We start from the raw sequence: 20,740 nt of genomic DNA on the forward strand, positions 1-20,740 counted from the left end.
AAGTAAATGTAAACAAAAACGATATCATTATGTAGTTAAATATCGGCACGTTACATGGAATCCTAACAGCTTGATAAATCTCCTGAGACTAATTTTAGCTGGTTTACGTCAGGGATACACATTTTTCCGACAGCACGTGAATGCCTCACGGCTTAACAAAACCGTGCGCCTGACATTCGCTTCCTTGAATTGAACCGACTCGATTGGATCMCCGCAAGTTCCGCCCACAAACACAAGGTGGAGTTGAAAAGAACACGAAGGGAGGAAAAAAAAATACAATAAATAAATAAAAAACGAGTTGGCCCAAAATGAAGTCGTCAAAACAGCTTATAATCCAAGTAAAGTGGTGTTTGGTTTGGTGGTGGGAAAACGACATGGACACAAGAATTGAGACGTGTCCGTAGGGTTTTCTTTTAAGAATAAAATCACACTGATTAATATTCATTAAATTAAACGCTAACGCACAAGGTGAAACAAACTGGTGCAACTTCACGAAACTCGGTTTGGAGAGGTGACGGTGTCGGCCCTCTGATGGCGGCTCGGGGACAAAAATCTGGTCTGCGTGGCGAAATGGTTGGATGGGGAGAGGAGGAAGAAGAAGAAGAGGGCTGCTGCTGCTGCGCGTTGAGTGCAGGGAGACAGCGAGCGAGTGAGATGGAGGCGGGGGGGAAGGACCATCTCTGCGGGGACTGGAGCCCGGGACCGACGGCGCAGAGCTGGCTGTCGTTCAACCCTCCCCTTCTTCTTCCTCCACAGCGCGACGCCGAGGCTCGCGACGAGTCAAGCAGGTAAGCTAGCAGCGGAAGTCGGTCGGTATTTTTTTTAATTAAAAAATACAACTAAAGCGACTAAAATAAGAAATATACGTTACGTATTTATTTAACTTTTAAAAGCGTATCGCTCTGTTTGCGTTTATGAAACAAACCGACTGGTGTGGAGGAAGGGTAGCGGACGAGGTCGGCCGTACCCGAATTTCTGTTCTTAACAGCGGGGGAAGAATTTTGATCGGACTCGGAGGTCCGTGTTGTTATTGTTAGCTTAAAACCGTGTCCGGCGTTTATCTGAAGCGAATCGCTTCGCTTTAAAGTGCAGATTCGTTGTGTAATCGAGTGTGGGAGGAAAAACACACGGTGGTTTCCGCGCCGAGACCTCCACGCGGCTGCTCGCGGAACAGCTAGCCGCCTCTCGGTCAGCCATCAGGGATGTCGGTTTAATATCTCACCGCCCTCCCCTCTCCCCCTCTCTCTCTCACTGACTAGCCCAGAGCCGCCGACAACAACCGAGCTGGGGGAGAACCCGCCTTTCCGTCCTCGCTTATGCGCTTTTTGGATGTAAGGGGAAGGGGAGTCTGCAACGCCCTGGTGGTGGCTCTCGGCTCCGTTTTCAGTCTTTGCAGTGCGCCATTGGACCTGGTCACGGTAGGTTTGCTCGTTCGAGCTGAGCGGGGCTGAAAGCATGGCGGCGGACCCCGGAGCTGCTGCTGCTTGTTAGGGATTTATACTCGATTCTTTAAGGGACCAACTTTGAGCCTGTTTAGCCTTGTAATTTTTTTTCCCAAAACGACATTAAACTAAATTTAAGAAAACTAGAATGAGGTCAACGCTGAGACGCTAAATTGTTTACATTTTCGATTCATACTTTTAAAATTCTGCTCTTAAATTGAACAAATAACATAAAATAAAAACAAGTTTAGCAAGTGAATTTTGTAAACACCAAATCTTAAATGTGTAATAAATTAAACTCAGGTGATAATTTAACAGAAAAAAGTATTAACGCGTAAATGTGTAGAAATCCAATCTTTAGTTTCTTTTTGTTTTTGCTAGGTTTGCCTCCAGCAGCTCGTGCGTTTAAAATCTATTTTTAAACATCCGTGTTGTTGTTTTCGATTAAATGCTCAATATTCGACGTCCTACATGTAGTCATCGCGTTTCTGGTTTATTTTACTTTGAAACAAACGTCGAAATCTGTAAGTTTTTTAAAAWATATATTTTTAAACCATTACGATGGAGCTAGCGCCATCAAGGACAAGAAGAACAACAGGCATCCGCCATCATTGGAGCGCAGCTCGGCTACGCCTCGTTGAAGAATGCTGTCGAAATCCGCTAAAACTCGAAAGTGTTTTTTGTGTGTTAWTAAAAGCACAAAACGCACAGTTCATTATTTTAGCGGCTGTTGCTCTGGCTGGTTAACACTGGTGGAAAACAGTAGAAAGAGAAAAAAAAGGGGGCCGCGTGGCGGAGCTTGATCTCCGCGTCGGAACGGGTGATGAGGCGTCTCTTCCGAGTGGGGCGCATTTGGCCGCAGCGCTTCCGAGCTGCCATTCCTGCCAGTCGGCCAGAGCTGGAAAGCAGATCTTTCCTCCCCCCCGCAAGTCCGTGGGTCAGCTGGTCGCCTACAGCTGCCTCGTCCCGTCCACGTCCACATGCGCTTCCTCCTTCCCGTGGATCCTCCCCAAAACCTCCGCTCCCGACAGAAAACAATCCTCCATTACCGAGCGGACGGAGCGACAAAATGGTCGCTGTGGTGCGTCCTCCGCTACTTTTTGTTGAGAAATAAGGACAACACTAATACGCTAAATTCCGGATGGAAGGGGGAAAAAAAAGGTCAAAGAAGCTCGACGGAGACTCCTGTAGTCGTGGCTGGATATGCTTAGTTGAAGCCCTCTGCGGTGTTATTTGAGATTTGAAGCCGTCACAAGCAATAGGCTATGTCTCACCATGCAGCGTAAACGTTTTAGGGGCGGTGTAATGAACATAAACCATTATGTCGACGCGCATTCAACCTAAAATTATCACTTAAATCCACGTTTTTTTGGTAAACCACATGGTTACAATCTAAATTTTTGGAAACAGTTTATTTTCTTTCACCTAAAAAGAAAAATAAAAGTTATTTTTTGTCTTTTTTTCTAGATCCAACACCCTGTAGTTATAAATGAATGGAGAAATGGAGGTTGCGACCCAAGACCAAGGTACTTTTCAAATGAATCTTAACTTTTCATGCAAATATAATGTAAAGCAGTGGTTTCCAAACACAAAGTTGTGGTCCTGCAAAGGTTTCCTGATTTAATTACATTTCAGAATGACCACTAATGACAATTTTTTGCCTAAGTGGTTACAAAAGGGTGACGTTAGTGGGCTTAAAATGGATAAAAGTAGCATAATATTGTTTATTTTGATAGATACTTTATTAATCCCTTGGGGATTTTCCTTCACGGAAATTGGGAAATTGTATTTGACCCAGTACTGGCATATATATATACTGTATATATATATATATATATATATCAACCAAAATTAGCTGGACATAGTTCTGTTCATCTTATTTTGTGGGTCAAAACCTGAAAAGTTTGGCAACCACTGAGTAAAGAATATCTAATTTGATTTTTGCTACATATAATTATTATCATGTTTTATTTTGTTTATTTCAAACTGTATTCATTTCTTCAAAAACAAAATTCCATATACTATAAAAAAGGCAGCAGAGAGAAGAAAAAAAATCTTACATCTGCCCCTTTTTTCTCAAGTATAAATTCAAACAATAGTAATTTTCATGTGCAGCTAAAGGGTGAAGTGTTTGTTACCAAAATATTTAACGAACCACCAACCTGCAGAAAGTATAAGTTGTAAATCTACATCAACCTCATCTACAACTGATTAACATTAGGAAAATRCTACAGGATCACCACAGCTAATGAGATTAAGCAAACACAAAAAGAATGGCTGAAAAGTAGCCACATTTTAGAAATAGGACTAAAATTAGATGTGGAAGTAGCTGAAGGTAATTTCTAATTAAAACTGTTGTTTCTCTCAACGTAAGATGATCTCAGTCATCACCACAGGACGGTCCGGCACAAGGCCAGATTTTAAATTAGTCATGTTTTTTTTTTTTGTAATCTCACAGTGTGGGCGCAGGATGACCTCCTAAAACTGRTGGAAGCCATGAAAGTGGCCCTGCCGCAGAAGGACCTGACGAAATACAAGACGTCCGAGTCCCACCTGGACTGGCAGAAGGTAGCCTTCAACTCCTACACGGCAGAGATGTGTAAGCAGAAATGGCAGGAAGTGTCTAAAGAGGTGAGTTAAGCGGTGACGTTTTGGTTGCGGAACTGCTCGGACGCATTTGAGCCYAGCTGAACGAGTTGTTTCTCCTTCTGCCCAAAAGATTCGTAAATTCAGAACTCTAACGGAGTTGATATTTGATGCTCAGGACTACATTAAAAACCCTTATAAAGGCAAAAAACTAAAGGTGAGTTTGAATAAAAAAATTAATTGTAACCTCTAGATTCACGAGTGAAGCGTTGGACTAAATCATTTTTTATCTCTTCAATAAACAGAAGCATCCAGACTTTCCCAAGAAGCCTTTGACTCCATACTTCCGTTTCTTCATGGAAAAAAGAGCCAAATATGCAAAGTTGCACCCTGAGATGAGCAACTTGGATCTCACTAAAATACTGTCCAAGAAGTACAGGGAGCTCCCCGACAAAAAGAAGGTCTGTCAGAGAACAGGAAGACTTTAAGACAAACATTAAYGCTTTTTGATGCAATTTAAACTGAATTTTCTTTTTGTGACAGAAAAAGTATGTGGACGACTTCCTGCGTGACAAGGAGGCGTTCGTACACAGCATGATGAGGTTCAGGTGAGGTCAAATACATAGTATTTTGGTTTTAAATGTTCAGAAATATCTGGCTAAAACCGCTGCTTTGTGATGTGCAAACAGGGAAGAACATCCAGACCTTATGGAGAGCATGACCAAGAAAGGTTCAAATGTTCCAGAAAAGCCCAAAACCCCCCAACAGTTGTGGTACAACCATGAGAAGAAGGCCTTCCTCAAGGGGCATCCTGATGTAAGCTTAGAGACAAACTGACTAAACGCTTAATTCTGAAACGCTTTTTGTTTTCATGTTTGTTGTTTCTTCCATACGTTTCTTTGCAGTCAAGCTACTTCTGCTGCTCTTTGGGTCAAAATAACCTGCAAGGCCCAAGTTTTAAAACYGGCCTCATTCTGATCCAAGGACAGCAGCAGGGTTAAACATTCACACATCAAAACTATGAGCTTGGAATACTTTTATCTAACTTTGCTTTCAATTATCTATTTGCTAATATTAGCTACAGTTTAGCTGCTTTTATTCAGCCTCTTTATTCTTTCTGTTATTTTTTTAAGCTTTTAACCTCTAGGTGGCCGTTTGCTACTGGTCTTTAGCTATCATTCTGATTTTGAAAGGTTTTTTTAAGCTACTTTTATTTTTGAGTAGCGTAACTGTTTTTAGCTTTTAGCTACTATACACAAATTCTGGATTTTCAGCTAGCCTTTTGCTGCTTTTAGTCACTGTTCTGCCAGTTTAGATTTGAGTAGCATTTTGGTTTTTCTGTTCTGCTTCTAGCTTGCTTTTACAACTTTTAATTTTTAGCCATTCTGATTTTTTTTTTACAATTTTTTTAGCTAGTGTTTTGCTGATTGTTTTTAGTAACATAGCTGCTTTACCTTTTAGCTACTATTCACAAATATTGGATTTCAGCTGGCTTTATTTTTGCTACCTTTTAGTTTTGTCATTTCTAGCTTTTGATCACCATTTTGGTAAAAATATATTTTTAGCTTTTAGCCACTGTTCTGCTTTTAGCTTCAAGCTAGCCTTTTTGGATTTAGCCATCTTTCTGATTTGTTTTTTCTTTTTTTAGTTGGTGTTTTACTGCTGTCATTTAGCTGTTTGTTATTTTAGCTACTATTTACAGTTATTGGACTTTTAGTTAGACTTTTATACTTTAAGCCACAGTTTTCCCAACGTAGATTTTGACCAATATTTAGGATTTCATTAGGTTTTAGCCTCTAGGTAGCCATTTACTATTAGTTTTAGCTATTGTTTAATAGTTTTTTAGCTAAAGTTTTGCTTTTTTATTTTTGAGTAACGTAGATGTTTTTAGCTTCTAGCTACTATTCACAAACATTGGACTTTCACTTAACCTTTTGCTACTTTTAGCTAGCTTTGGCATTTCTAGCTTTTGTCCAACCTTTTCATAAATATATTTTTAGCTTTAGCCACTGTTCTGCTTTTAGCTTCTAGCTAGCTTTTTACTAATTTTAGTTTTTAGTCACTGTGCTTTCACCCTTTAAGTGACAAATTTTTTTTAGCTTTTAGCCTTTGTTCTGCTCTTATTTGCTTCTGTTTATCTCTTTTTAACTTTTTGTTTTTTTAGCTTCAGTCCTTTAGCACTTAGCATTTACCTACTGTTTAGTTGAGGCTAGGATCTTGCAGAGATGTTGACTGTCTCTGTCTGAATCCAGGCCACCACCAAAGATATTAAGGACAGTCTTGGTAAACAGTGGACACAGCTGTCAGACAAGAAGAGACTCAAATGGATCTCCAAGTCCCTGGAGCAGCAGAAACTGTACGAGGTGAGGAGAGTTTTYTTTCCTCTGATGACCACACGTTTTGTCAGCACAAAAGCTTTTCTAAGTGTTGAWTGTATTCATGTAGGAAACCATGCGGGAGTACATCCAGCAGCACCCCGAGTTAAACATGACCCAGGAGGACATAGTCAAGTCCACCCTGACCAAGGCCGAGCGGCACCTTAAAGACAAATCTGACGGCCGACCCGACAAACCTCCTCCGTAAGTCTCGGACGGTTTGTGGACCAGAACGAGTCCCCCGGGTGTTTTTAATGGTGTTCGCTGCTTTCAGGAACGGCTACTCYATGTTCTGCGCGGAGCTGATGTCGAGCATGAAGGACGTTCCCAGCACAGAGCGCATGGTGATGTGCAGCCAGAGGTGGAAGCTGCTGAAACAGAACGAGAAGGATGCCTACCAGAAACGCTGCGAGCAGGTGAGTTCARCTTCGTCACGTTGAGCCTCACACAAACCTTCACTTTCATCTAATTTTGTCTTTTATTTTTTAGAGGAAACGGGAGTATGAAGTCGATATGAACAAATTTCTCAGCGTAAGTTTTTTTTTTCTCTCCGTAATCCTTACCTTCCCAGTTTTATTGTTTGCTTTATTTCAGCTTTGATTTGTGGGATTTTTCAGACGATATCAGAAGTGGAGCAGCAGCGAATTCTGGGCGAAGAGAAGACGGGTTTTAAAAAGAGTGGTGGAGCCAGCAGTTCTGCATCGAAAAAGAAAAACGCTAAAACAACGGTAAGCCTGAGGGGGGCGTAAAATCATGCTTAAAATTTGTGACCCTTCACATCGAAACGAGGATTAAGTCTAAAACTGGTATATGGAGAAATAGGCAAATATACTGTTTTGATTAAAACACTTATAAAAAATTGCATTTCGTCAAAATATAACAAAAGATTCAAGAATGCCTTATCATTGTTTCATTTGAATGAACTGTGTGAAATACAATCATTAAAAAATATTTTAAGCATTTTTTTTGAGCAATAGCAACAAAAAAACTGATTTTGAGGAAAAACACATTTAAATTTTGACATATTCCCTGTGAGTTATCAATGTTCTTGTTTCTTTCCAGCTGGGAAATGTAAATATTCAAATACTATTTGACATTTCCTCTTCATAATGATATGAAAAAATCCTCATTAAAATGACATAAAATTAGGATTCAGACCAAATATTAATGTATTATCGTAACCAACAAGACAAATTAGGGCARATCTCTGGTTCCTTTTATAATATTAGAATGATCCAGGTATCAAAATGTAGCTTTTGAAGCCAAGAATCTGCAAATATAATTAAGGCATTTTGACCAAATTTTACTTAATCCTCATTTCAGATATGATGGGTCACATTTATGTTTATTTTGCTCATTTTGGCGCGATCTTCTGATCCGAGTTAATGTTGCGTATTTATGAATCGCTGCCTCYTGTGACGTTTGCAGCCCACTTCAGAGAAGCCCAAAAGGCCCATTTCTGCCATGTTCATATTTGCTGAGGAGAAGCGTCCCAAACTGCAGCAGGAGCGGCCGGACCTCTCCGACAGCGAGCTCATGAGGTTCTTGGCGCGGATGTGGAACGAGCTGCCAGACAAGAAGAAGGTAACGAGCAAACAACGTTTAATTTTTATTTTAAAAATACATCACAACGGTGGTTTTTAAATATCGTTCTCTGTGCGATTTAGGAGAAGTATAAACGTTTAGAAATGGTGCTGAAAGCCGAGTCGGAGAAGAAGGAGAGGGAGGATCGGAGCCGTTTGCCAGATCCACCCAAGACGGCTCAGGAGATCTGGCAGCAGAGCGTTATCGGAGACTACCTGGCCCGGTTTAAGGTCCGTACGACTCTTTAGTTTGAGAAAAGTAGCTAAAAGCTACAACCAGCTGCATCATTCTATAACGAGGCTGCGCTCCGCAGAACGATCGGCCGAAAGCACAGAAAGCCATGGAAACAGTCTGGAGCTCCATGGAGAAGAAGGAGAAGATCATGTGGATCAAAAAAGCAGCAGAAGACCAGAAAAGATATGAGGTTAGCACCAACGTTCCACAGCATGAATATTTTATTTATTTATGTATTGTTTTAGTAAATTTACTCGTTTCTTTAAAAAAACAAATGCTATACATACAACAAATAATACAAATCACAAATAAAATAAAATGAAAGGCAGCAGAAAGAAGAAAAAATCTTAATATCTGCCTCTTTTTCCAAAAATAAATAAATTCAAACAATAATAATAATCTTCAAATAACAAAATTTAACAAAAACTTCAACTCCTTGATTCTTATGAATGCACATTATACAAATTCATATTTCTTTAACAAACTATTATCATTCTTTTAAAAAAATTATTGAGCCAGCATTTTTATAATCACTTTCCGGATCATTCCACAGTCTTATTGCATCGGTCCTTCAAATTCCTTCAAATTTTGGGCTTTACAAACCTCTAGCTCCTGAGGTTATAATAACTTACTGTAATATTCAGCAGCAGTGAGGATTCTAGCTCACCTATCTGTCTCTCGCAGAGGGATCTGTGTGAGATGCGTTCTCCAGCCGCCAACGTCGCGTCGATGAAGAAGATGAAGTTCGAAGGGGAACCCAAGAAACCACCATCGTGAGTCCAGTTCCTCTGTTTGAACAGCGGTTCTCACTAACAGACCCTGACGTTTCTTTGGTTCTGCTCAACAGAAACGGATACCAGAAGTTCTCCCAGGAGATGCTGTCCAACGGGGAGCTGAACCACCTCCCCATGAAGGAGCGCATGGCCGAGATAGGCAGCCGGTGGCAGAGGTGTCCGCAGAAGGAGAAGGACCGTTACAGAAAGATCGCAGAGGAGAAGCAGAGGCAGTACAAAGTCCTGCTGGAGCAGTGGCTCTCTGTATGTTGGTGGGAAACTGAGAAACGCTGAAAAGGGCTTTTTGAGAAACTCTTAACATTGGTTTTGATCTGTTCACAGAGCTTATCTTCACAAGAGAGAAACACGTACAGAGAGTATAACTCACAGGTAAGTTTAGTTTGTGTTTTCGCAGGATCTTCTCTTCAGTTTGATTGTTTTTAAATCATCATCTTTTTTACAGAAAAGAAGAATCCGAGCCAAACCTGGAGCCCCTCCGCCAAAGAAAGCTGTGAGTCTTCATCTGTTCGAGGCTATTTGATACAATTACAAGAGAACTGAGAAAATAGGAACCACACAGAAGCAAACATTTCACTCACACTTAGGTTCACTGGCTGCTTTAAATTATCCCTAACATTCATGTTTTCAATCTGGGAGTAAAACTGAAGTCCTCATCAAAAACTGTTTCTCTAACAGGCTATAGAGCAGGATGAGGATGATGATGATGATGACGACGACGACGACTCTGAGGATGACGATGACGACGAGCAGGAAAAGGCTTCTTCTGATGCAGATTCGTCCAGTGAGGAGGACGACGACGATGATGACGATGATGTGAGTAAAGACTGATTAAAAGTAAAGGATAAGCATTATTCTGGTTTTAACATGGAGTTAAATAACACGAGAGTGAGCCTTGCACAATCTATCTACTGTAGTGGTGACGGCTCACAGTCATCATAGCAGCTATTTGATTAACAGCAACTGGATCTGTGTTGCTAATATTTAGTAATATTTTTGCTATAAATGAATATAATTGCCAACAATCATAAAACAACAGATAAACACCACCGGTCAAACGTTTGGATCACCTTCTTTTTTTCCAGTTTTTCTATTTGATATTCAAGCAGCTCAATTTAAAAAGATGCATATTTACCCAAAAGGTTGCCAACATGTACAGTAATAATAAATGCAGACTCGTGGTTTATCTGCGAAGTGCCGCTGCTTTTACATTAAATCACACAGTCTGGTGAAACTAGACCTCCGTGGGTTTTAATCTTTGTTTTGTTTAAAGAATGAGGGCGATTCTGATGATGAGGATATGAGAGTAAAGACTGATCAAAAGTAAAGGCTGAGAATTATTCCGGTTTTAACATAGAGTTAAGGAACACTAGACTGAGCCCCGCCCATCCCATCTACTGTTAGAATCTGTGGCAATATGACCGATGTGTGCGCAAGTCTTTTTTTTACAAGTCCAATTCAAGTCTCAAGTCTTTTGACCTCAAGTCCAAGTCTCATTGCTTGTTTAACTTATCTGACAGTTTGATCAAAGCTATTCTAACTATACTAGATTAGTATTATATTTTAATAGTATAATTAAAACATAATACTGTTTTAAAAATACAGATATGGTTATGGTTGAAATAACAATCAAGCATTTAGAGTATTGTTAACTGTATTTTGTACTTGTATTCTTACTGTAATTATATCTTGCCATTGACAAAGAACAAATCCAACAAGTCTGCTGCTGATGTTACAATAAAATACCAGAAAAAATATTTTTAAATGCATAAAAGCATGTCAGTGAAGAGGATGGACAAGTATCCTTAAAGGAAAACGGTTGCACAAGTCATCACAAAAACACATTTTGGATTTGGYCTCTACACGTTGCATTTTGCCAGTCTCTTGTCATGGCGTTGAATAAAGTCTCTGTAAGCAAAGCTTATAATGAATYTACTGCAACACAGGCGCCATGCTGAAGCTCTGTTCGTCACGTAGGGTACGTGTCATTAACATTGGACGAAGCTGGCCCCTCCTGTTCTCGGGCGAGGGGGAGTGGAGCATGGATGTGTATCGAGGGAGTGAAAAGACTTGCATTGTTCACGGGTTTCAAACCACGAGTCCAAGTCAAATCTCAAGTCTTTAGGGTCCAAGTCATGTCTAAGTCTCTAATAGTAGGGACTTAAGTGCGACTCAAGTCTTAAGTCCGAGTCACGAGTTCCCATTTCTGCAACACGGAGGAGCAAAAATGGCGATTATTTTGTAATATTTTTGCTACAAATTGATATAATTGCTAACAATCATGTAAAATAACTAAATATGCACCACACCTTAGTTTTCCCATTTTTTTAAATTTGAAATTCAAGCAGCTCAGGTTTGATAAACAGCTTGAAAGGGTGTAAAGGTGAGTGTTAAACTGGCAGAGGTTTAAAAAGATGTAAGGTTTAAATCCAGACTCGTGTCTGTCCTGCTTAGTGCTGCAGCTTCTACAGCAGATCAGTTGGACACTCATTCTAGTTCTGTACACCTCCAGTGTTTTAATCCTTGTGTTGTTTTGTTTTAAAGAATGAGGGTGATGATGATGACGACGACAATGATGACGARGACGATGAAGTGGACGACAAAGAAAACAAGTCGGAGGACAGCAGCAGCGAGTCGAACTCTGGATCGTCGGACTCGGATTCAGACTGAAACCGTCTTGAAGTCGAGACGAACTGAACAGCGCTGATCTGAGCCAAGAGCCCAGGGAGGTCCGCCGCTGTGCCAACCCTGCCCCCCACCCCTCCCCCCACCACACACACACACACATATTGCTCCATCCATCTGACCCTCACCCACAGTGGGAGGAGACCCTGGAATCGTCTCCCTCCCAGGACGAGTTAACATTGAACCAAAAACATCCCACTGGTTTGGTGATGTCACGAACGTTTCTCCCCCCGCGTTCAGTTACACGGTAAAAGTTAGGGCTACCCTCCGGCGTTTTCTTTTATTCTTGTTTTATTTTTTTCCCAGTAGCAGGAGTTGTAAACGGGCTTCAGAGAGCCAAAGAACACAGCTCGGTGGATCAGTTCAGGAGGGGACGGGTGTGTGTGCGGGACACAGAGAGAGAGAGAGAGAAGAAAAAAAAGAAAAATTGCACTCTGAATGTTTTTTTTTTTTGTAATATTTCTTCCATAGGTTTTCTTCCTTTTCTGTACTCTCAAGATACGATGTAGATATTTTGGTTTGGTTCTTACAGAAGTGGTATTTTTTCAGGAAAAAAAAAGCAAGTCAAGCCATTATGAATGTTTCTTTTTTTTGCTGGAAGTTGTCGAATCTCTTTACTTCACCCCCTGTTCTGTAAAGATAAACCCGTGGACTTTGTGTTTTATTGTCTTACTTTGATGCAGGTTGGACACCAGTTTACAAAAAAAAAGTGGTAAATTGAATTTGTTGTAGTTGTGAGTGAACCCACATGAATTCAGTGCAGAGATTTTTCTTCAAAGCTACAGTTAATCTGTACAAAAACACCAAATTTAAGGTCAAAAACACGAATTGACGAAAACGATGGAGCTGAACGTCTTTAAAGGCACATTTCCTCCTCTGCAAATTACAAACCTGCATTTATTTCCCCCCCGAAATATTTCATTTTGCGAAGATTTCTGTTTTGAGCCAACTGAATGGTTTTTATCTGTTTTCAAGTTAATTTAAATTTTAATAGCTGTAATCATTTAGGGGGTTGTCTGCTTATCCCAAAAGAAAAAAAAGGTGCAATTACACCCGTCTCTCTGCGTGTGCATGCACAGTACGATGTATATATGAGAGAGTGAGTGTGTGTGTGTGTGTTTTGCTTTATTGTGGACTCTTTTTGCCGTTTCGTTGCAAACCGTGACACGAGCGCAGCTGCAGACCTGCGCCCGTGTAGGACGTCATACAAACATGAATGTAGATATTGTTTGTCTTTTAGATATTTCGTTTTCCCAAAGGTCTTCGCTGTCATGCCATTGATTACCAGAACACAGACTGACGATGGGACTTCTGAACTTTGAGTTTTTCCGGACGTTGCAGCTCTCCGCAGAGATTTTGACCTTATTCTCTGAAACTAAACCAGCATGGAGAAGAGCAAACTGACAGGAACAAAACAAGGGATTTGAGGACTTGAGCGACTAAAGGACCTGGAGGTGTAAAGTGTAATGTTTTTCTGTAAATAGTTTTTGTTTGTTTTTTTGTATTGAGTGTTTATTGTTTTGTTAGTACTTTTAATTTTCATCTGTGATTTCACTCACAGGAGGAGAGTTTTGGTTGAAATCACCCGTTTTACTTCTCTCCTTGTGTTGGTTTATAGAAATATATGCGACAGCAAAGCTTTACAGGTTTGTACTGCTGGTCATTTGACAGGATTTGATGTTTTATATAGGCGAGGGTGTTCTTATGTCCTTGTAGTTTAAGTATTTGAGCAAATAAAAGAAAAATACTTTAAAAAATGGCTGTGTTCTTAACCTCGAAGGGTATAGATTATTGTGTTAAAAGACTAAACACAAATTCTTTTAACAAGATTAACCCTCAGTTTGTGGGGAGGATTACCACACAATATACATACATTCATATAAGTTTAATTAAAAGCTGGCCTCTGGTTAAGGAGATGTTCTGCTAAGAAGCAGCCCCTTCGGCAAGCAGTAGGTGTTAACTGCACAAGCTTAGATGTTATGAACAAAACAGAATTATTCCTTAATTTGCAACATCTCAAATTGTAAAATATTTTTTTTATAAACAAAATCGGAGAAAAACAGCASACCAGACTCAACTAATAGATTGTAGTTTGAAGAACAAGAATKATCGTTCAGGTGTTTATAGTCGGTCATTTCCGGTATAAGCGGAAGTACGTGCCTAAACTTTCAACGTAAAACTTCAAACGCCTCTGAAAGCTCAAATATGATTGCAAAATCTCTGTTTTTGTTAATTGAACACATTATTTGGAACAAAGGATGGGTACGAGAATAAAAATCCATAGAAAATATGCACGAACATTCTCAAGAGACAAATTTGTTTTYCTCATAAACTTGAACTTCTTTTGAGACTTTTATTTTGAAATGTCAAAACCGGACACAGTTTTTTTTTCACCATTTCTGATTTTCTTTCCTTCTCGGGTCGGCCTTTTTACTGTCAAACAGCTTGTTATTTAACGTTAGCTCTGGTCAACCTACACCTGCGACATTCATCTTCATCGTTTCAAGACGAGGAAGATGTTGAAGTCGTGAAAATATAAAATGGCGGCCGCTCGAGCGCGGTTTGTTTGATCTGAGCCGGTTATGTTGCTCCTCTCAGAGAAACCGCCTGATTCAGGCTGAGGTTTCAGTTTGACAGGAGGGTAAGAAARGTCATGTTTTACCAACGTTACCTGCTTTTTATTTGCACTTAAATACAGTTTTATGTTAAATTCTGACAGTAATGATGAAAAATAAAGGAATAAATGTGAAATAACTCAGTTTCTTTGCTGTTATCCATTGATTATTGTTGTTGTTTTTTTTTTGTTAATTCAGGAGAAATCTGGTTTAAAACATTATTTATTGACATTCATCTCTTTAACAGAATGAAGGTAGAACTACAAGAAGAGTTAATTTTTAAAAGTAGCTGTTTRCTGGTTTAAATCTGACTCAAATCAGTTTAATTGTAATTTTGTCTTCCTGTCATTATTTACAGCACAGGTTTTCAAATGAAAATGGAGGAAATGCGTGTCTCAGGCCCAGACAACACCAAGCTGGAGGTAAACCCACTCACACATCCTAACGTGTCTGTTAGCAAAATATCTCATGAACCAGTGATCGTCTTTTAATGAAACTTTCAGGAAGTAATCACTGGATGGTTATCTTCAACTGGTCGACTTTTATGGTAGAACAGGTTCAAAGATGGCCACCACAGCCTGCTCGTTTTAAAAAACACAACTCTGTCAGTTTCGRAGACATTGAGCTAAAAATTGACGTGGTAGTAGCTGAGAGTCGTCCAGAACACGTAGTTTTGCGTAACGTTTTGTTTTTGCCTCTGCAGACCTTGATGCAGGACATCTACTCGGAGCTGGTGGAAGACGCCTGTTTGGGCCTGTGCTTCGAGGTGCACCGCGCCGCCAAGCAGGGCTACTTCTTCTTGGACGAGACGGACCAGGAGAGCATGAAGGAGTTCGGTTGGTGCCGTCGCTCATGGCCGGTCTGTTCGTCCCGTTGTGTTCTCATCGTGTGTGTGTCTGTGTGTGTGCGTGCGTTTTGTTCAGAGATCGTGGATCAGCCCGGCGTGGATGTCTTCGGGAAGGGGTTCAGCCAGTGGAAGAACAAAGAGTGCGAGTGTCCCAGCTGCAGGCGGCTGATCGCGGCGTCCCGCTTCGCTCCGCATCTGGAGAAATGTCTGGGGATGGGGCGCAACAGCAGCCGCATCGCTAGCCGCAGGTCGGCCAGCTGCACCGAAACCGATTCATCGATTCATTCGTTGTTGTTGTTTTTTTTTTTTTCATCTGAAACCGTTTGTTTTTAATCAGGCTCGCCAGCAACAACAACACGAGCAAATCCGAGAGCGATCAGGAAGATAACGACGATGCTAACGACAACGACTGGTCATACGGAGCGGAGAAGAAAGGTGAACGCTGCTTTGCGTGGACTCATTAAAAATGGCTCCTGAATGTTTTTCCACTAAATAAACAAGCTTCTTATTTTGCAGCCAAGAAGAGAAAGTCAGAAAAGGTATTTATAGCACAAAGTGTTGTCGTGTTCTCTGTAATAAGCTTTCACTTCAACACGTTTCCCCCCTTTTTTTTTTTTTTTTAACAGAATCAGAACTCTCCCAGAAGATCCAAACCTCTGAAACATAAAAACGGTGAGCAGCTCAGGTTTACAGTCTGCTTCTGTGGAGGAGGATTAACTCTCTGGAAACCCTCTTACTGCAGAGCAGGATGTTCTGGGATAGACAGCTTTTTTTTCAGTCGCAGGAAGTTGAAAATAGACGCCAACCAAAGCAAGATAAACCATCTCAGAGGTGTTCATCATGGCGATTAAGGATTTTTTTATGATAAAAAAAGATTTGAACATTATTTTATATTTAGAACTGGAGAAATTGCATTTCCTGAGAAAATGCTTGTGTGAATGCCTGTTGCTGAAAGCTGCTGAAAAGGTTTCGCAAAACAGTTAATGCAAGTTCAATTTGAAAAACTAAAAGCATAAAAAATTAAAATCAGCAGAATAATAGCTGAAAAAAAACAGAAAGATAGCTGAAAAAGCAGAAAACAGCTAAAATTAGCATAAAAACAAGCTAAAGGTAGTTGAAAATAGCACCCAGATGGTGAAAGGAGTATAAAATTGTTCAACTAACAGAAAATAATATAAAAGTGCAAAATTACTATAACTATATTCTATATCACTATATGTAGATTACTGTATGTTTTGTTATCCTTTAACTTCATTTTGTTTATGTGTTAAATAGGTGATGTTTGCATTATTCTCTACTCTTTTTAATGAAATGCTTCTTGTTCTCACCTGCCTTAATACAACAAATGAAAACTAGCTGTTGTGCTAACTTTGGCATATTTACATTAATTCRTACTGCTGACATGTTGATTAATATGTATTGTCCTAATTTAAATTATAAAATAATAATAATAATAATTGACATTTTGTTGTAAAATAGCTAAAACGTCACATAAGTGCAGTAAAACAGTTAAAATGTAGCTGAAAATTCTTAAATTAGCACAAGGAAGAACAAGGAGCACAGGTTTGCTGAACTAAGCAGAAAAAAAGCTGAAATAGTCACCAAGATGTGCATTTAGCTTAAAAAGTTAAATGTAGCTAATAACAGCTGAACATTAGCTAAAGTTGCAGCAAATACTGTAGCTGAACATAGCAGAAATTTATTTTAATTCAATTCAAAAATACTTTATTGATCCCAAATAGAAGCAACTGCAAGAAGCGTAAACAGCTCAAATTGGAAGAAAGAAGCACAAAAACGTATAAATTAGCAGAAAGAAGCCAAATTATAGCTGAAATAGCAGAAAAAACTAAAATGAGCAAAAATGTAGCTGTTTTTTATATTGAAAACATTTCAACATAAATTTTTTTCAATGGGAAAAATGTGGCCGAAAAAGTGAAATAACTAAAAACGCATAAATAGCTGAAATACTAAAAGTCGTAGTCAGAATGTCCTGCAGGAGCTGAACGTTTTGATACATGAWWTGTTAAAATAGCACAAAAATTGCGGAACAGAATACGTACCTAAAAGAAGAAAAGATCTCAATAGTGTGAATGATTGTGAAGCGTTCACAATAAAGTTTCTMTTGTTTGTTTGTTTTTCTCAGGTGAGCTCGGGAGCATCAGTTCAGAGACATTCAAGGTGACTTTTCTTCCAGTTTGTCAGCTTTTTATTGATTTGTGCAGAAATTGATGCTTTATTTTTATTTTTTCCTTCAGTACAACTGCAACACGGGTATCAATTACGAAAGCTTGGGCCCCGATGAAATCCGGTCTGTGTTAACGACGGTGAGAGACGTTTTTTTTTTATATTTGTTCCTCAGCTTTGACGGAAACATTAATATTTGGTTTGTTTCTGCAGCAATGTGGGGTGATCTCTGAGCACACCAAGAAGATGTGTAACAGGTAAATATAAAGACAAACCTCTGTAGCTCACGGTTAGCGTGACCTGGTGAAGTTTTCTGTCTTATAGCAGATGAGTCAGTTTTTWAATTTGTTGGGACTCAGAGGTGGCAGCTCAGTTTATTTTATTTATTTGGTTTACCTCATAAATAATAATAAAAAAAAAAAATCTAGGAGCTGCCTTTAATTTCCCTAACTCACACCAGAACCCCCTCCATCGTCGGAGCACATGAGGATATGTGTAGGGAGTGGGGGGTGTGGGTGGTCCGTCAGTCATGCCACCTTGTGTCCCTTCAGGTCTCAGCGATGTCCCCAACACACGGACGAGCAGAGGAGGACCGTCAGGGTGTTCCTCCTGGGGCCGTCCGCGTGAGTCCGCCTCGCTGAAACACTTGAGATGAAGCAGACGAGCGGGAAACTGCTTTAATTTAGTGTCGTTTTTTTATTTTGTTGTTCTGTTTTCACCTTTTTGTCGTCTGTGTTTGTGTGTTTTCAGGCCGGCGCTGCCCGACGTCGAGCCGGAGAGCAACAGCTTTGAAGCCGCTGACGGACCGAGCCTGATGAGCCGGCTGCAGTGGGACGACTCGTCTGATATTTCCCCCGCTGACTCAGCATCGTCTAAAGCCAGTGAGGGATTATATTTATTAAACTGCAGAGGATTTATAAATATTAGCAGAGGGAGATAATATCAGATTTAATATTTAAAAATGATGTCATCCGACTGACAAAAAGTAGAAAGTTATGTGCAAATTCTGCAGAGTTGTAAAGTAACCAAGTACAAATTCTTTGTTACTGTACTTAAGTAGAATTTTTGGGTATCTGTACTTTACTTAAGTAATTTATTTTCGGCCTACTTTTTACTTCTACTCCTTACATTTTTTAAAAAGACAAGAAATAGAAAGTCTTTACTTTTATTTCATTTTTGCTTGTTTTCATTCCAGCTTGTTATTATAAAAAATAAAAATTATCCATATAAACTGTGCCTCCTAGATAGAGTGAATTTAACTGTGGTTGAATGAGAAGTATAAATATATAAAACTCTGATAGTGTATTAGTTTGTACACAAACAAATCATGTCACACTTCAGCAGGACAGAATCATTCAAATAAAAGGACTGTACTTAAGAAGTATTTGTATTTCATGAATTATATTCTTACATTTGGCCGCAGCCCTCAGATAGATTTTCATTTTGGGGAAAAGCTTTGTGCAGCCTTGATATATGTATATAAACTGAAACAGCTGGACTAGTGCATCCTAKATTTAACATCCATTCATTCTTTTAATACAACAGTCATTTCTGCAGTTTTTGGGGAGGTCACCTCCTAATAAATGTCCTTACAGAAAATCTAACTGCTCATTTTAAATCTATACTTTGACTTTTAATACTTAAGTACAAAAAAAATCAGATACTTTAAGACTTTTACTCAAGTAATATTCCTAAAGGAGACTTTAAATTTTACCAAAGTAATTTTTTGGTAAGATACTTGTACTTTTACTCAAGTATCACTTTGTGGTACTTTATACAACACAAAAYATCTSCTMTTTTRAAAGACYAAAATCAATACAAATAKATAACATAATTACAAGATAACAAATTCCAGCAAAAGAAACACCTGATGTAGTAAAACCACTCCTAAAAGTGCATTTTTTCCCCAGTTAGTCTAAGTAAGTCTGTGTCGTCTCACAGGCACCAACCATTCGGATTCTCGGAGGCCCAAGAACAAGAAACCGGCTCTGGGTCTGAGCGGCGCCGCAGGAAGTGGAGGTCTGACTGAAGGCGGCGGCGGCGGCGGCTCTCAGAGTCATTCAGGTTTACCGACCAAAAAGAAGAAGCCCAAAATCTCATCAGCTTTTATTTCCAGCATTTATGATGACTTGAATTAACTGAAACCTTACAGATCGAAGCAAAACACGACTTTATTTTATTCAGGTTTAAAACGTGAAATATTCAGAAGGAAAATCCTGAGGAGTCTCAACATTTCCTCTCTGCACTGAGAAAATTTTGTAAAAAAAAAAAAAAAGGACTTGTGCAATAAATTTTATAAGTTCCTCTTCAAAAATGAGATTAAAGTAGGATTTAGTAGAAATAAATCTGGACAACGGGGTCCTCTGTAGTCGAGTTTATGAGCCGTGAGACCAGAACGTTTTTCTTTTTCTTTTTAAATAATTCAAGCCTGTAAATTCTCTGKAACCCTCAGGTCCTTTCTGATTGGTCGCTGCTGCACTCTGAAGTTTTATTTCTCAGAAATCACAGATTTGACTCACATCAGTGGCTTTTTTATTTATTTTTTAAGTCCTGGCTCCTCGCTTCGCTGCAGTTTTTGTTACATTCGACATGCTTTTATCCTCACAGAACCATGCAGCTTCCAAAGTGACGCTTGTGTGAAGCTCTGTGTGCCATTTCAGATATTTAACTCAGTTTGCATGAGTGTGTAACTTTATTTTTATTGCTTTTACAGWTGTAAATATGGAGTATTTTATGAACCAGAAGGTCTGCAGGTCATGTGCACAGACGAAATAATGACTTAAAGGGAATCATGGATCCAGTATAATCATTGTTCCTGAATAACAAGCTTGTTTTTTAGTCCTCTGATGACATCATCAAAGACTCAGGGCTGCCTGTTCCTCAGTAGTGGTTTGTTTGAACTTTGACATAATGATGTGKGGAAAAAGACATCTTTTAGTGGTAAAAACTGTACATTTTCCACTTAGACTTCCTATAAATATAAATAAAATAAGGTTATATATAAATATGTGATCTGCAGTATCTAGAGGACAGCACAGGTTTTTAATCAAGACTATCTTGATGTATTTAGGACCAACTGTGGAATAAGAACTGATTGTTTTTGATGTTTTATGGCTTCTACAGCTGAAGCCTGTTTCAGTTTCCAGAACAAAACTCTCGTCCTCATCAGTTTCTGGTCTTTTTGTGAACAAAACTGAAGTTTCTTTGTGGCTCGGAGTGAATTCTGTGCAGTCGAAAACGAAATCGTCGAGCACAGARGGGGCAATTTGTATCTGGATGTTATTTTTCTCCTGGCCGCCGTGCATCGTGATGTCATGTTTGTATTTAAATAAATGTTTGCAGAAGCCGGTTTGGTTGGAAATGCTTTAATTCTAGATACAACTGAAACAAGTCCAGC

General features: G+C 39.4%; 2 protein-coding genes across 6 annotated transcripts; both read left to right on the top strand.

Annotated features, from left to right (window-relative positions):
- Nucleotides 1-80: 80 nt before the first annotated feature.
- ubtf (upstream binding transcription factor) lies at nucleotides 81-13,447 on the top strand. 3 transcript variants are annotated; one of them, XM_014022230.1, is made up of 21 exons: nucleotides 81-788; nucleotides 2,910-2,968; nucleotides 3,901-4,073; nucleotides 4,162-4,245; nucleotides 4,334-4,489; nucleotides 4,572-4,636; nucleotides 4,718-4,844; nucleotides 6,281-6,391; nucleotides 6,474-6,607; nucleotides 6,678-6,819; nucleotides 6,893-6,934; nucleotides 7,021-7,131; nucleotides 7,832-7,987; nucleotides 8,071-8,217; nucleotides 8,301-8,411; nucleotides 8,906-8,994; nucleotides 9,069-9,258; nucleotides 9,337-9,384; nucleotides 9,458-9,505; nucleotides 9,691-9,828; nucleotides 11,557-13,447. In XM_014022230.1, the coding sequence occupies exons 2-21, from the start codon at nucleotides 2,932-2,934 to the stop codon at nucleotides 11,680-11,682; spliced, it is 2,235 nt and encodes a 744-aa protein (XP_013877684.1). In that variant the 5' UTR covers nucleotides 81-788; nucleotides 2,910-2,931; the 3' UTR covers nucleotides 11,683-13,447. The 3 variants fall into 3 exon arrangements, with proteins under 3 accessions (XP_013877684.1, XP_013877675.1, XP_013877692.1); XM_014022221.1 differs by lacking the exon at nucleotides 81-788 and adding an exon at nucleotides 845-1,418; XM_014022238.1 differs by lacking the exon at nucleotides 81-788 and adding an exon at nucleotides 1,501-2,814.
- Nucleotides 13,448-13,560: 113 nt separating this feature from the next.
- Nucleotides 13,561-20,690, top strand: LOC106527387 (ataxin-7-like protein 3). Of its 3 annotated transcripts, none has more exons than XM_014022266.1 (13): nucleotides 13,561-14,338; nucleotides 14,676-14,734; nucleotides 15,016-15,148; nucleotides 15,236-15,407; nucleotides 15,497-15,594; nucleotides 15,676-15,698; nucleotides 15,786-15,831; nucleotides 17,303-17,337; nucleotides 17,415-17,483; nucleotides 17,557-17,600; nucleotides 17,895-17,966; nucleotides 18,094-18,224; nucleotides 19,285-20,690. In XM_014022266.1, the coding sequence occupies exons 2-13, from the start codon at nucleotides 14,684-14,686 to the stop codon at nucleotides 19,479-19,481; spliced, it is 1,071 nt and encodes a 356-aa protein (XP_013877720.1). In that variant the 5' UTR covers nucleotides 13,561-14,338; nucleotides 14,676-14,683; the 3' UTR covers nucleotides 19,482-20,690. The 3 variants fall into 3 exon arrangements, with proteins under 3 accessions (XP_013877720.1, XP_013877724.1, XP_013877711.1); XM_014022257.1 differs by having other exon boundaries at nucleotides 13,627-14,338; nucleotides 14,671-14,734; XM_014022270.1 differs by lacking the exon at nucleotides 17,895-17,966 and having other exon boundaries at nucleotides 14,671-14,734.
- The last annotated feature ends 50 nt before the right edge of the window (nucleotides 20,691-20,740 follow it).

The sequence above is a fragment of the Austrofundulus limnaeus genome, unplaced genomic scaffold, assembly GCF_001266775.1.
Source record: "Austrofundulus limnaeus strain Quisiro unplaced genomic scaffold, Austrofundulus_limnaeus-1.0 Scaffold4, whole genome shotgun sequence".
NCBI classification, from domain to species: domain Eukaryota; kingdom Metazoa; phylum Chordata; class Actinopteri; order Cyprinodontiformes; family Rivulidae; genus Austrofundulus; species Austrofundulus limnaeus.